Source organism: Embiotoca jacksoni, unplaced genomic scaffold (assembly GCF_022577435.1).
Source record: "Embiotoca jacksoni isolate LCO1_2020_lvr unplaced genomic scaffold, fEmbJac1.0.p SCAF_8, whole genome shotgun sequence".
Classification (NCBI taxonomy): domain Eukaryota; kingdom Metazoa; phylum Chordata; class Actinopteri; family Embiotocidae; genus Embiotoca; species Embiotoca jacksoni.
In genome coordinates this window covers 6,123,734-6,136,405 of record NW_027185436.1, presented here as the reverse complement: position 1 = coordinate 6,136,405, position 12,672 = coordinate 6,123,734, and the positions used below count along the sequence as shown (strand labels likewise).

At 37.2% G+C, this 12,672-nt stretch overlaps 2 protein-coding genes across 2 annotated transcripts; both read right to left on the bottom strand.

Annotated features, from left to right (window-relative positions):
* Positions 1–2,163: 2,163 nt before the first annotated feature.
* LOC138191876 (protease-associated domain-containing protein 1-like) lies at positions 2,164–5,331 on the bottom strand. The gene is made up of 5 exons (XM_069138937.1): positions 5,105–5,331; positions 4,723–4,823; positions 4,499–4,608; positions 3,317–3,484; positions 2,164–3,214 (listed from the first exon to the last, which is right to left on the bottom strand). The coding sequence occupies exons 1-5, from the start codon at positions 5,178–5,180 to the stop codon at positions 3,094–3,096; spliced, it is 576 nt and encodes a 191-aa protein (XP_068995038.1). The 5' UTR covers positions 5,181–5,331; the 3' UTR covers positions 2,164–3,093.
* An 894-nt stretch (positions 5,332–6,225) lies between these two features.
* il12b2 (interleukin 12B 2) lies at positions 6,226–11,642 on the bottom strand. The gene is made up of 8 exons (XM_069138723.1): positions 10,815–11,642; positions 10,457–10,538; positions 10,076–10,324; positions 9,707–9,809; positions 9,388–9,578; positions 8,891–9,039; positions 8,688–8,798; positions 6,226–7,021 (listed from the first exon to the last, which is right to left on the bottom strand). Exons 1-8 carry the CDS (start codon positions 10,815–10,817, stop codon positions 6,857–6,859), a joined length of 1,053 nt encoding a protein of 350 aa, XP_068994824.1. The 5' UTR covers positions 10,818–11,642; the 3' UTR covers positions 6,226–6,856.
* Positions 11,643–12,672: the final 1,030 nt, after the last annotated feature.

Genomic DNA, 12,672 nt, shown 5'->3' with positions numbered 1-12,672 from the left:
GTGATTTCAGTGCAGATTAACATCACAAGTGAACAACTTAGTTTACTGGATTCATGAATATTACAAAAAAGAAAAATAATACTTTTTAAATCACTGATGTTTCCAGTGTGTTTAAGGTCATTGCAGGTTTAAGGCCATTACACTGTTCATTGTGTGTAGTGCTGATCTGATATATCTTGTAAACACAGTAGTGTTAAGAACACACGGCATGCAGTTTGGGTTTATGTGCTGGTTTTTCACGGTTACTGTTTTATGTAACGATTTGGGGTTTTCTGGTTTTAACTTTGAGCTGAAATAGAGGAACCGGATTTCCCCAGCCCTTGGAGAGCGCGTTCAGCAGAGTGCAGCTGCTGTGTATGAAGCTCAACTTTTAGCAGGTAATACGCCCCACATCTATTTTTGAATATTAAAGAGGAATGAAAAACGTTATTAACACGCTTTCAACTTGAAATTAACTACATATGTAATCTGAAAAAAAATATAAACTATTTTTAGGTTAATTTTTAAACGGGTTCGATAAATCAACAAATTATTTTTTTTTAGATTGAAAAAGCAACAGACCTGAAGCAAAGCACGAACTGAAAGTAATGATGTTGTTAATAATGTCGGCTTTATGCATTTCTATTCAAAATATTTATTATGATTTATATGTCCGCTTTTTTCAAAGAGGTATAGATGGATATCAACATGACTCGAGGCAAATAACAGCATTTTTCATGTTCTTTCTTCTTTACGAATGGAATGTTTGTTGTTAAAAATGCTATCTGAAAGGACTGGAGAATTTGGTGTAGACTTCAGATACAAACCTCCACGGGACTACAACATGGCCCCATCTTCAGTGACATAAAATATTTTGCAAAAATAGGTTTAACTTTACTTGTATACATAAGTCATAAACACCTTTCAGCTAATTTTAATTGTTTATACCAAATTGTGACGGGTATACCAGAACCACAAACGTCATATTGCATCGAGCTGGTGTGGAAAGCTGGTTCAGAACCACAGACAGCTCCCTAAATTCAAATGTATAGCTGATTATCTTAACATGGTTCATTTTATCTAATGGAATTAAGATCGAAAAAATGCATAAAAGGACATAAAAAAAAAAATAATTAAAAAAAATAATGCAAGAGACAAAGCGGCTGCTATACATCATTAATATCAGTTCTCATTCTGTTGTTTCCTCTTTACATCTCGACATTTCTCGATTTGATCTTGTGCAGTCTGTCCCTCCTCCTGTGTGCGAGCCGTCACTCAGGACGGTCGTGGAAACTGTGGAGCCAAATCTGCTGCTCCACAAAGGCTTAAAGAAACCTGGTTTACTTTAAGAGTGTAACTAACACTATTTGGACTGAACAGAGAGTTAATTGAAATGATTTACTGCACCTCCAATTACAAAAAGGTCATCAAAGTTTAAATTAAACATGCATAAATAGACAACTAACTACAAAACTTAACATTGGTCTAACTATTGAATACATGTATTAAAAAAACATTTTTACACTTACTTGTTTTAACTTTACTGGCAACTACATTGGGGGTGTATATATATATATATATATATATATATGTATAAAGAAAAAAAAGTGCCACCTAATTATCAGAAACAAACTTCAGCAATACCTGAGTGTATATATGCAAGCATAGGGGGTTATTTTCTAATTAAGCCACAATAAAACTTATATTTTGAAAGAGCCTGGACATTTTCTTTTGCTACATCTTCAGTCAACTCTCACTGAAAGCGGTTTAGAATAAAAACTTCAGTTTCTTCAGCACTAATATCAAATTAAAATTTGAACAATCTGTTTGGAATATACCACGAGTCAAAGTCTCATTGCTGAAAGGAATACTTGAATCTGCATCATAAGATAGTAAACGACCGAAAATAGAAATAGCTTCAGTACATGGAAAATAACTTTGTTGTCATTTGGGAAGAAAATGGGACCTGTTGCAGAAGCTTATATAGACAGAGAAAAGATTTGTGGATGTGGACATACAGTCGATGGTTAAAAGAGGCTTTTGTATAAGCATGTGAAATATGAGATATTATTAGTTGAAGTTCCAAGTAGAATGATGGTTGATCAGCTACCGTTAAAGTCAGTCCAACTTTTACAAATCAAACACTTTTTTATGCCAAAATCTTACAGATTAGAAGACAAATAATTATTTTGATCTCTTTAATAAACACATTACAGAAAATACAGCAGGTATTGAGATGTAGCATCATTTCTGTTACACTAAACTGGAGTACTGCTATGTTGAATTGTGCTGAATGCTGCCACTAATGCTTAACTAATGGACCTTTATTGCAGTTTAGCTTCTGGCCACCAGATGCAATCTGCTTAACCTTCGATAGGTAACTGAATTCACAAGGAAGGTATAAAACGGGTGTTTCACTGGGATAAAATAGTTTCCCTGTTAGGGCTGAATCACAACATTGCAGAACAGTGCAGTATCACCTGTGGTGCTCAGTTCTGCCTACACTTTACAAAAACTGCCCACCAAGTTACTTTGGACAGGGAACAACAGATTTTAAGTATTCAATCTGCGTTTGGAATATCATCACATGCTGTATTTTTTTTTATTTTCAGCATAAGTACTTCCAGTAATTTATCCAAACTAATCGAAAACAGATTTGTCTGCATCCAGTGTATTGAAAATGTCAGTGAATATTGTAAATACACAGCCAAAGAGGCACAGGCAGACAAAAAAAAAGTGCATTCAAAGTTGAACTGAAAGCTATTAGATGATACTTGTCGATGCAAAAAATAGAAACTGAATGGCCCCCTGTTAACATTCATGCAGATAAACAAGAATGTCATGCAGTCATGGCCGGGTTTCTCTGATGGGTTGTATTTTTCAAAGTGGCCCAAGTGGTCTAAGTTTTTAGCTGAGCACTGAAGCAGGCATCTTTTTCTGTTGTCTATCTGTGTACTGTCACAATGGCTAAAGAGGTTCGTTCCAAATACTTTTGGCTGCGATTGTGATTTAATCTAATTGTGTTAATTTGATTCACTCACCACTGCACATATGAATTTGTTTCATCGTCACCAAAAATGTCCTTGTGTGGATGAAGTTGTGTGCGAGTCCTTTCTACCAAAGCGTCCATGGGGGTTGCTTGAGTGGGAACGAAGCCAAGGCAGAAACATTGACAGGGATTGAAATGACCGCCCACGGCAGATCTAGTCTCTGAAGAGATCGTCTAATCATCATCCTATAAAACACACGGAAAAGGTGGAAAATGTGTATTATCCTAAAATGTACTGGATTAACGCTTAAGTAAAATGACTTTTTTGTGTGTCCGCATGTGTCTTACCCATCACGTCCCAGCAAGAAGAGAGCAGGTATGCTTGGTTTGGTAGTGCTTCCATCAGTGACCATATCAAGGTACTGACTGTCGTTGTCCTCTGCATTATCAGCAATCAGAACAGCTTTTCCCCCGGCTTCCTCCACATGTCGGGCTTTTTGTACAAAGGAGCAACCTCTGGAGCGCAGACAGAAACAGAGAAACAAATGTGAGAAACTATTTTAAAATTTTACAATAATAACATGTTTTCAACATAACAGATAAAACCCTGTTTTTCTCATAAGCGCAGTTTGATCTGCACAAATGTGGTAAAACATTGAAAAATAAAGTGACGTCTCCTGCCATAGCTTTCATTTGGAAGAAGCATCATTTCATGTGTATGACATCTCACAGTGAGCACTAGTTCGACTTTCGTTTAAACACCGACTCCAAACCAGACTGTTGTTGGTCGTCATGGGTAACCAACTGGTAGTCACTGATCAAGTACATAATTAAACAATTCAAATTATTAAGGGCCACTAAATATTGTTTTTACACTGGAGATTCAACATGACGTAGAGCCAGACTAACAGATTAGAGCAATCATGCTCGGATTTATGTTCAAATATTGTTGTAGAGGAAAGAATTACATCTGGGGTTAAGAGGGTGGGAAGTTGAGCAGTGTTCAAACCATAACTCAGTTTGGGAATAGGGATGTACAGTCAAATCTGATCAACTGAATCAAACTCATAAATATTAAACATGGTTTTTCATTTATTTGCTGTTTGGGGGACAAGACTAGGCTATTTCCCAGGTAATGTCATATTCTCTGTCTCAGAAATACTTTCCCTATAAATAATCATCAAACCTACAAATAACTTTGAAAAAATATAGATTGTATTAATCATGCATTCTAAATATTTAACTAAATAACTCCATCTTACAAGACCACTGAAACAACAATATCACAGTGACACCTACAGCTCAAACTGGCCTCTGAAGGCTGTGATTGGATTGCCAAAAGTAGAATATATTAGTTGCCTTACCGGCCAATTATTCAAACCTATTCTTACTTAAAGCAGAATCTCAGGTCACAGCTTTAACTTGCTAAATGCCTCCAAGCTTGTAGTTTATCACCACTGGTTTGTGTTTATGTGTAGCCTGTGCAGCTTATACAGCTGCCGTTATAGTTGCTGAAGGATGTGTGCTTACCCCCTTTCCACCAGGATTACTTGCCCCTGAATGATTTCTCTGTCTTTAATGTCTGAGCAGCCGTCAGCGGGGTCTGCAGGCACGAGAAATATCTCATCATAGGACGCCGTCTGAGGGCCAAAGCGGAGAAGACAACTGTGATTAGAGGGTGAATGAATATGCGGCTTGAGAAACATCCAGAGATCAAATGGGATTCAGAGAAAAAAAAAATCAAGAGTACTCACAAAATCTCCTCCAAAGTCTTTAGCTGGTGCTGCACTGAAGAGGTACCCAATCTCCTCTGGACTGATGACTCGGAAATACAGCAGTTCATTGACCCCAAGACCTGCAGCAGGCCAAAAAAAACAAAAAAACACTTACAACGATGAGTTTATATCAGAGATGAGAGCTGTATCATTATTATGACGTCAGCGTTGGTAAACAACAACAACAACAACAGGGAGATATGAACGGGACATTCAGCTAACAACGCACACACACACCCGTTAAAATAACAAGAGACGGATCGTGACGTGAAAGCAGTCGTAAAACCAAAGCCACAGCTTCTGACCTCCTTCAGCTGACACCGACAGGCAGCTCAAGTGAAACGTGCCCTCTCCTGCTCACCTGACGAGCGACTGAGCTGCATGAAAACACTCCAGAGGTGTAAAGCCAGAGCTGCGGTCCGAGCAACATTTGCCATGTTCAAGACATTTGTGGAGGTCCTCGACGTTACACAGACCAGACTTCAGTGTAGTTTTGTGTCTGACGCCGGTGTTGTGTCCATTTGTAGCTGTGCTTCTTCTGTCAGTGCTTCATCATCTGAACAACAGATCAGCAACCACTTCCGCGCTCTTTTTGTGCGCATGCGTATGTCGCAAAGACGGATTGATCTGCTCGGTGAGCGCGGGGCGAAAATAAAGCTATTGGGCCCCATTAGCCCCCCCCCCCCCCCGTTTCTGCAGCTTGTACAACAGGTAGCGTTTGATGATTTGGGAAACGTGCTTATTTGCTTCCTTGCTGAGAATTAGATGGGAGGCTTGATACCACTCTCGTGTTTGCATGGTAAATATGAAACAACACGAAGTAAACAGCTAGGCCTACCTTGGTTATGTCTGTAAAACCCCTGCCTCACTTCGAAAGCTCTTCCAGCAACACATTATGTATCTTTTGTTCAATCCATACAAAAACGAAAGTTTAAAAACACAACTTCAACCAAATGTAGCCTACATTATATAAGTATTGCAAACATTTATTAAATTTTAACACTGACATCTGATTTAGTAACTTAGGACAGACTTTACACAAAATATTGCATTAAATTGCACACAGTTGTGCACAATGCTGGTGTAACCCTAAAGCTGACTAATTAACTAATTAAGTTATTGTTATTAAGATGTGAATTAATTAGTCAGCTTTAGGAGTGCTAGTTGGAGGATTTGGTCATCTTTGGATAGTGCCTGTGTTTACATTCTTTTGAACCTAAGTAATTTGCTGTTGGCCATATCTTCATATATATTGTACAGGCATTAACCTTGAACTTTGGGCAAGAAAGAGTTTAAGCATATTTCATAAAGTATATATATGCATATATATATTACTTTAACAATGGCTCTTTTTTCTCTGCTCTCTTCATAATGTGTCATGTTGCGAGTCCTGATAGTCTGTATGTGAGCCGTCACACCATGTACAATGCATCAGACTCAAAGACTCAAAAAACAGATAAATCGTATTCAGCCATAGCCTTTTCATTTTTTTTATTTATCCCTGCACTTTTTCCACTGTGACAAATCAAGTATATTCTATGAAAAATGTCAGCTAATATGCAAATAGGTACAATACTGTCATACAAAAGGTTATACATTTTATCACATGGACCCACTTCAAGTAAATTTCCTGTTAAATTGACCCAATTAGTGGGTTAGTTACTATTTTCACCCCTGAAGATCTGAGGAGCTTGGGTCATTTCCTGTATAGATCAATTTATTATCCAGTCGTAGCAAGCTGAACATAGTGGTTACTCATTTGTCTATAAAATTCACAGTCAATTTCAGTTAATTAGCTGCTAAGAAAACAACAATAATGCCAATAATAAACAATTCTCTAATCCACCCTTTATTCAAAGAATTAACTCAATAAAAATGATAAGATATTTAAATACATAAAAGTTTTAACAAAAACTGAATATTAAGTCCATCTTGAAGGCAAGATTTGTTGGCTCTATTTAGCTAGGTGTACCTGATATCTATTATAAAATCCTCACCACCTACAGAGTTGAATCTTGAATCGGTTCCAATTATTTTGGATACATCCAAACATTTTCCCTCTATTTATACATTTTACACATCAACACAATTCCAGTTGCAATGCATGTTTTTGTCAAACATCTTGCTTTTTAAAATCTCTGACACCACTCAGCATCTTCATTCCTTTTTTGTTCTTCCTCCGCTTCTTGATGTGGTCCAAAGACCCAGGTGGCAAGTCTGAACAGCAGGATTTTACTGGATTTCTGTATTTGCATCGGTTCTTTTTCCCTGTTCTCACCTGCAATGAGTTAAAAACAGATCAGGGTCTGAAATGATAATATGAAAATTGTAAAGGCAATGCTTCAAGTCTTACCAAGTCTTAGATGTAAAATACGATTAATCTTTGCAAGGTCTGGATATGAATGTCAGTAATAAACAGATTACAACACTTATTTTACCTGTTAATATAATGAGTGTATAAACTACTGCTCTATGTATCTGTAACAAACCAGTCTGGCTGAGCCAAAGCAGCCATGATAACATGTTTCTGCATTTTACTGTTTTCCATTGTTAGCTTCAGAGGGTTTGCATTTACATTATTGATGATGATATGAATGTGTTAAAATAGAAAATATTACCATTATACTATAGCTAATGTCTTAACTGAAAACTGATGTCAGTTTAAATCTTTTCCCTGTTTTAAAGGTTTTGGGTTGCAAAAACTATTCCTCATGACATACATGTAATTGTAGATTTTAAACCTAAACTAGGTGATAGTTTAAAAAAATATATTATTTGTGAGAAAACTACTTTTTGTTCATTCTTTACAAACTAAAAAGGTTGAATATTAAAGCTACTCCTTCAGTCTTAAACAAATGGTTTACCAGTAAGTGATAACATAGAAAAACTGGTGTGAATTTAAACAATGATTGGTCATGTGTTAGAATTACTGGAGTATTGAAATCCCCATAATAGTGATCAGTTCGTAAAAAAAAAAAAAAAATAGCATCTAATTTTGTTTCTGTAGAAAGCTGTTAATTTTTTTTAAATACTTCTCCAATAGAACCTAATTTCTTTTGCTCTTAGACTTGACTAGCTGTCTAAGAACATGAGATACACACACTTAGTGACCAAAGTTTAGAATGTTTTGTCCACCCCCGTATACATGAAGCATGTGGCTTTACGCAGCATTACACAGAGCAGGAATATCTTGTCTAGTCATTCACTGTACACATGACATGAGCACAACAAAAATGAAGAAGGAACATGTATAAGGAAGAAAGCACAGAGCTCTTTTAATAGCTATTTGTGTTGCACAGCACCAAACTACTAATACACAAAAACACCAACGTAATTACACAGAAATAACAGAGACAAGACACAGAATGTGTGAAAGTCTATCTAAAGGTTAGACTGTACTCAACTCCTCCAGCAGAAATGCAAAGTTTAAAATGATTCATGGTGAATTGTAAATTATGTAGATTTCCTGATGTTAATGTCCTTAAATGGACAAAACTACAGAAACCCATGAAACCTAATTGGGCAGTTATTGCTGGCAGATACAATTTCATGTTAATCTGTCTGTGTTGGAAGCTGGGGCTGGGAGGGAACAGTCGCTGTACCAGCATCTAGTGTCTACATTTCCTATTGGGACCTCTATTAGTCCTCATAAGGACAGTAGTGCTTTAATTTTGTTGTCTGTAATGGTGGTTGCTTTACTTTTTGTGTGTACGATTTGCAAATAAATAACAATAAATATGTCAATAAATAAATTATTTGAGGACTGTCACAAATAAAACTAATAATAAAAGGGTGTTGTAGTGACTGAATGCTCCAGAGAGAGATAGACAGGACCACATTATGAAAAACAGATGAGAGGACATCAGAGGACATTGCAGACATGTAAGAAAAATAGAAAGAGCAAGAGCTGACAGTACTAGGATCAAATAATATCAGTAGGTTACATTTTTCCAGGGAGTCCACAGACTCCAGGCTGAGGGCACCAGTGAGTCTCTGGAGCGGACCCTCAGTTTGCTGATCCTCTTCGGGATCAGAGCAGATGAAGAGCGTTCAATCTAAAGTCAGAGAGGTCACACAATGAGAAAACAAAACCACAACAGAGAGAATGACAGATGTTTTGATATCAGCAGTGTAAGCTTGTATGTACCTTGCCATCATCTTTGAACTCGTATTCAATCTGGTGCTGCAGACTGAAGAAGCTGTGAGGAGTCGACCAGCTGGATGGTGGATCGATGGTCACGTTCACGCCCTGCTCCTCCTCTTGGCACCTGACAATCTGGGGACTATCAGGCTGAACTGGACACAACACAACAAATATATATAAATTTACAAATCACATTAATATATAAAAACATCTCCTGATAAAAAAAAAATGGCATGACTGCTAACATTTGTTTTATTTTGTAGTTATTATTATTATTATTTTTACATGGATTGTTGATGTGGATCTCCTGCTTCATCAGAAAGTTGCTTTACTGAATAATGTGCGACTGGAACCCTATCATTACACCAAATGTTTGTATTAAAATGTTTAGTTTAATCACTGAAAATCAATGTTCGGAATTAGTTTTGTACTTTGTGAGTAGCATTTAAAAAGATGCTGTTTGTTTGATAATCTTCTGCTGAATGCCTTTCACATCTTACCAATGTCCCTGAGATAAAATGTCATGGTTCTCCTGAGGATCGAGAGGTCACTGATGGCCTCAGCAGTGAGCTCGAGCATGGTGCTTTCCTCTACGTAGGGTGAGAGGGAGTGAGGTAGCTCAAACTGGAAACCCCCATCCAGGAGCTTGCCATTGCTGTTGACCCATTGACATGATTCCAAACCTTCCCGGCTGCAAAAGCAAGCAGGAAAAATCCCATTCAGTCAGATATGAAACTCAGAGAGAAAATTATGGCTATTTTTTTTAGTCTGTGTTAATACATTATGCAATAGTTTTGCAGAATCTTTGAATTCCTTTACCATTCATGGCTCAGTCCAAGACGCACGGCTGTGTATCCACTGCGGGTCCAAATGCAGCTGAATGTACAGTCATAAGATGTTGCTCGACAGCTGATGAAGGAATCTATAACAATACACAATGCGAGTGCATACAAGTGTAATGGAAAATTAGAAAACGGTTGGCCTTTATGCTGGGAGCATAACATAGAAACATTCAGTGTTAATTTTCAATCTCACCCTCTGGAGAGAGACATATTTCAAACACGGCCATATTCAAGATTTAAAACTGTGTTTGGCAGTGCTATAAGTTGGCTGTATATTAGCATTGTAAAGAAATTCCTGTCATCAACTTGACATGTACAGTAAATTAGGGAAACAAGATTATCTTACCTAACGTCTCGTCCTCCGCATCCTCCAGCAGCAGGTAGGTTGATGATAACTTCTGGTCTCCTCTCCAGCAGCTGTATTCTCCCAAATTGGGTGTATCTACTTCTGACACGGTCAGACTTTGACCATCCTGCCGGACGTTGTCCACATCCTCCATCACATCACCATCAAACTTCCATGTGACAGCTCCAGCAGTTTTTGTGCCGCAGGTCAGTGTTACTGGATCTGCGTTGTTCCTCTTTGCCACCACAACTATGCAAATATAGACAGGCAGGTACACACACAGATACATTTACAAAAAACACACATATGGATGAGCAGATTTGAGATAAGCTGAAAGATGATAGTTGGAAAAAAAAAATGTGTAGCAGAAATAAGACATACAATTTTCTGGAAAGTAGTTGAGTCCATGGGCTTCTGTGAGGACGATCAGCAGAAGCCCACAAATCCACAGTGAAGAAGTCTTCTGAGGAATTGTGTGACAGAAAGAAGATTAGAAGATGATCATTGAAACTGAGCTTTTACTTCTATTGAAACAAAACCTAATTTTCCTGTGCTTTCATCTACAATTGGGAAACAAAATATGAATCTGTTCATAGATTTCAATGGGTCAAATCTTTTTTGAACAGCAAAGTTGATCATTTACACCTTATTCTATCATTACCAGATACATTTAAATGCCACATTAATTGACCAGATAATAAGTATAACTAACAAAAGGACTCCCAGTAGTTGTTCTTACCATCTGGATGAAGTGACACTGAAGTGATGCTAAAAAAGCAAGAGCAGAAGTTGACAGAAGTCCTGATGATGTATGCTCTAACTGTCCACTGAGCTTAATTTATATGTAGTTGTGTGCCGCTTGCATCATCATCATCATCACCACCACTATTACAGGACCTTTGGAGGTGAGAAAAACCACTGATATAGTAAACAGATAAGAGCCTGGTGACAGAGGCTGTGCATTTCCTGTACACTGTTTTGCATGTAAAATTTTTTATAAAGATAAACTGTGAGTTTCGAACAAGGGACTAAGAGATGGAGATAAGAAGCGTGGGAGTTCAGTGGGGTGGGGAGTTACCCTTAGCTCTGACGGTGAAATACAGCAGCATAACACAGCATCTGTGATATACTGATTAACAACCTGGAATTACACACCCACACAGTAAACAAGGAAAAAGCTTGACTTATTTTCATGCTTTTTCATGGACTCAAACACCAGTCTTCCAGGTGAATATGTGGGAACTTTGTAGTGCACTGACAGGTGTATTACAAACTTAAGATATAGCCAGCAATTTTGCTAATAATTGAAGCAATTTAAAGTATACACACACAAACATACAGGCATGTACACACACACACACACACACACACACACACACACACACACACACACACACACACACACACACACACACAAACAACACTGGTCACTGCTCTCAAATGTGAATATTTCTGCTTTTGTAGTATAGATTTTTGGTTTTATTGGTAAATTGAAAAATAAATTGTGAGATTATTTAATAATGAAAATCATCAATAATTTAAAAAAAAGTCTGCACACAAATGTTTTTCTGATTTTCAATCTCATTCTGTCCCCTAATCGTGGTTTTAAATCCTAGAAATAATTGCTCATTATCTTGGCCAAAGAGAAGACACGCAAAATGATCTTCTTTCAGAAGTTTCCCTTCAATCACACCATCATGAGGACACATGATGCTCCCAAAGCTTAAGAACATGCAGACATGACCACATTTGACAGGAAATAAGAGAGGGACAGACAACAGGACTTCCCCTTCACTTTAGGGGTAACCCAAATTTGTTTGGCCAAATGTCAGCTATGACAGAACAATAGATTTTGCTCATATTAAACAGTGTGAAGTACTTCCACAGTAATAAAACACTTGCTGGAGTGCTGCATTAGTATTTGGTGTCATAATTTTTTGTCCCTCAGACAGGTTGGTGAGTAAGTGTAACAGAATCTACCATGACATGATCTTGACCACACTGCTGACATGAAATTCATACGAAACTTGTTCGGTTATTTGAACAGAAATAGTCAGTTTCAGTTCCTTAAAAGCCTAAAGAGCAGTGTTTGTGTCTGCTGTCGAGACTTTAAATGTCAGTGTTGAAAAAGGTGCAGTAATTTGCAAATATTCACATCTAATAATCAATTAGCTCAGTCAGACAAACTGATATAATTATAGAAGACAGATTATGTCAAACAGGTGCTCTATGAGTTGTCACTGCTGGTTTCTACTGTCTGTAGTTCCTTTCTAACACCGAACTTACAATTTAATTTTGTTCAGTTATAAATTTAATCAAGCAATTTATGTTTGAATACTGTATTTTCAGTTAGTTTTGCTGAAGTTAAATTCTTATATAACAGTTTCACTTTCACTGTAGTTAAATATTTCTATAGTGATTGTATTTTAAGTCTCCAAATGATTGTGAACAAAGCTTGTTTTGTATGCTGTCTGCATTTACATCAGCTTCAGAGTTAATTTAAAAATGAAAAGCTAAGTAGCTACAAGGACAAGCAACACCAGTCTTAAATGGAAGATAAACTTATAGTTGACACAGAACTCTGACAGACCATTTTG